General features: G+C 43.6%; 1 protein-coding gene across 1 annotated transcript; it reads right to left on the bottom strand.

Moving 5' to 3' along the window:
- Positions 1-874: 874 nt before the first annotated feature.
- Positions 875-2,128, bottom strand: LOC140047659 (uncharacterized). Its single transcript, XM_072092696.1, has one exon. It carries the CDS (start codon positions 2,126-2,128, stop codon positions 875-877), a length of 1,254 nt encoding a protein of 417 aa, XP_071948797.1.
- Positions 2,129-2,767: the final 639 nt, after the last annotated feature.

Genomic DNA, 2,767 nt, shown 5'->3' on the forward strand with positions numbered 1-2,767 from the left:
AGTGTTCTCCGCTAAACCCAGGGAAGCAGCATGAGTTGCGGTGCCGATACGAAAACTATGACCTTTATATAATGTAGGGTCAAGACCAATGAAACAAATCGCCTCTTTTAGTTTTGCGTATATGAACCGAGCCGCAATCGGCCGACCGTCCATATGTTGGAACAAAGGACCAGAGGTATGCCGAAAATGTTTGGTGTAATCTTGTAAACATTTTACTGGACAGAACCGAGCGCCCGTAGCACTATTGAATGAAATGTGGATAGGGGGCTTACCTACGCCGGTTTTGTGATGGTATATAGATAAGGACGCTGAATTACCAGAAAGACATAGCTTACTGCGTTGCACGACCTTCTTATCCGCGTCCCCTTTTCCTACGGCCAATTCACCAATCCGGAAGAACCCTTGGAACGCGGTAAGGAAAAAGGCCCTGAAAAGTAATCTATAAGAAAAACTGGGTTCGATCGACTCTAGACACGCTAACAATTTAGTCAAAATTTCTGCAGTGATAGGCAAGCGTACCGTATCCGGACGATCCGAAGCATAATGCACGCCACGAAAAATTTTTACAACCAAAAACGAATTACAAGGATCGGGTAATTCTGCTAGTTTGTGTATAAAAGAGACGGACGAAATGATAGACGAAATTGTTCTAGGTGCATATTGTAGACATGTAAATGTGCCACAAATTTGCATACCGTAGCCGGGTTTACAGGGAGCTGAACGGGTTTTCCCAACCATGATGCCAACTTTTGAATATTGCGTTGATACGCCTTAACCGTGGCTGGCGCCAATGACGAGTGAATGAGTGTTGTAGCTTCACAGCTAAGGGGTACCATGTTGTTTGCAGAACACACAACACCTGTATAGGAATGAATTAAATATAAATGTGGTAGGACGGAACATGAATTGGATTTGGACTGATAGAAGGAAAGGATTCCAGAGCCGCTGTAAATTTTTTCCTTGATAAAAGATCCGCCAACACGTTATCTACTCCAGGAATATGCATTGCACGGAATTGTATGTTATACTGGAGGCATATAAGTACTAACCGCCGAATAAGACGCATAAGCGTTTTGTCTTTAGCAGATTTCTTATTGATAACAGCCACAACAGCTGAATTATCACAACGAAACAAAATGCGGCGATTAGCGAGCTCATGCCCCCATATTTCTAGGGCAATAACAATTGGAAATAACTCCAAAACAGCGATCGAAAAACCTACAAAGTCAGACCCCCAGTCGATGTAAAACCATCTGTCGCAAAATACTGCGGTGCAACCAAAAGACGCAGCTGCATCGGAGAATAAGCGCAGTGTCCAAGAATTTAGCCATTTTTCTGGAAGGATAAGGGCTTTTCCATTAAAAGATTCAAGGAATGTTAGCCATATCCGCAAATCGTCCTTAACTCCATGAGTTAAGCGAATGAAATGAGATGGATGTTTAGCTAATGACAGGAGGTTTATCATACGGCGTAAAAACGCCCTACCCGGCACTACCACACTACAAGCGTAATTAAGCAGGCCAACCATTGATTGCATATCGCGCAGTGTGACTTTTTTTCTATTTAAAAATTCAGTTATTTTTGTTACAGTTTTTGTAATCTTAGGTAACGGGAGGCGACATTCCATCAAGACTGTGTCCACCTCAATCCCGTATATTGTAATGACATTAGTCGGAGTTACAGTCTTAGACGCCTTTATAGGAACCCCGATCTTGTCGCAAAGATATAAAAATTGAGACAGTGCGTTGTGGCAGTCATTAGAATCTTTTGGGCCGACGAAGAAAAAATCATCCAGAATATGGGATACATCCCTTACATTAAATTTATTACGCAGTATCCATACTAACGCTTTACTAAATGATTCGAAAATATTGCATGAGCGACTGGCGCCCATAGGCAGACACCGGCCATAAAAGAACCTGCCGTCCCAAGAAAACCCCAGCAAATGGTAATCATCTGGGTGAATAGGGATAATTCTGAAGGCGTCTTCTATGTCGGTCTTAGACATTAATGCCCTAGGTCCATTTTTTAATACTAATCTAACTACATCATCGATTGTGTCGTAGGAAACCTGTGAAACATCATGTGGAATCCCTGAGTTGACCGAAGCCCCCCGGGGGTACGACATGTCCTGGATAATGCGATATTTGCCTAATTCAGCTTTGGGAACAACACCCAATGGCGAGGAGATAAATTTATCAAACGGAGGGGACTCGAAAGGGCCAGCCAATCTACCGAGTCGTAAACCATTAGAAATAAATTCTTCTATCTGTATCGGGTGATCGAGGGCACTTGGATGGTTGCGGGCGATGCCCAAAACCGGGGGCTTTAAACAGAGGAGACGGAATCTAAACGAGAAACCGACTAACAATTCGTTAAACAATTCGTGTGTATACCCTGTTAAATACCTTGAAAGTTCATTTATTACCACTGGCGTTGGTAGATGGGTTTGCTCGAGTGCCGGTTTGACGACTTGTCGTTCGTGGTTTATTGCATTGAATTCTGGGGTGTGGTTGACGGCAGTCGGTACACAGATGTGAGAAGCGGCATGTGGGGGCGTGGCATTGCTTCCCAGCATTAAATTTGAAACATATCTGTTGGCCACGAAAATTATGCTGCCCCTGTGGACGAGAGTTAGGTCTGAAAGAAGATACATTCCCTAACGAAGCCAGTTTTAACATAAGCTCTGGGTGAAGCACATCCCAATTTAAAGGCCTGCCCTGTCGTGCTTTGCGAAAACTTTCGTCATAGGTCCGCCAGTTCAGGT

Source organism: Antedon mediterranea, chromosome 4, assembly GCF_964355755.1.
Source record: "Antedon mediterranea chromosome 4, ecAntMedi1.1, whole genome shotgun sequence".
Lineage (NCBI taxonomy): Eukaryota > Metazoa > Echinodermata > Crinoidea > Comatulida > Antedonidae > Antedon > Antedon mediterranea.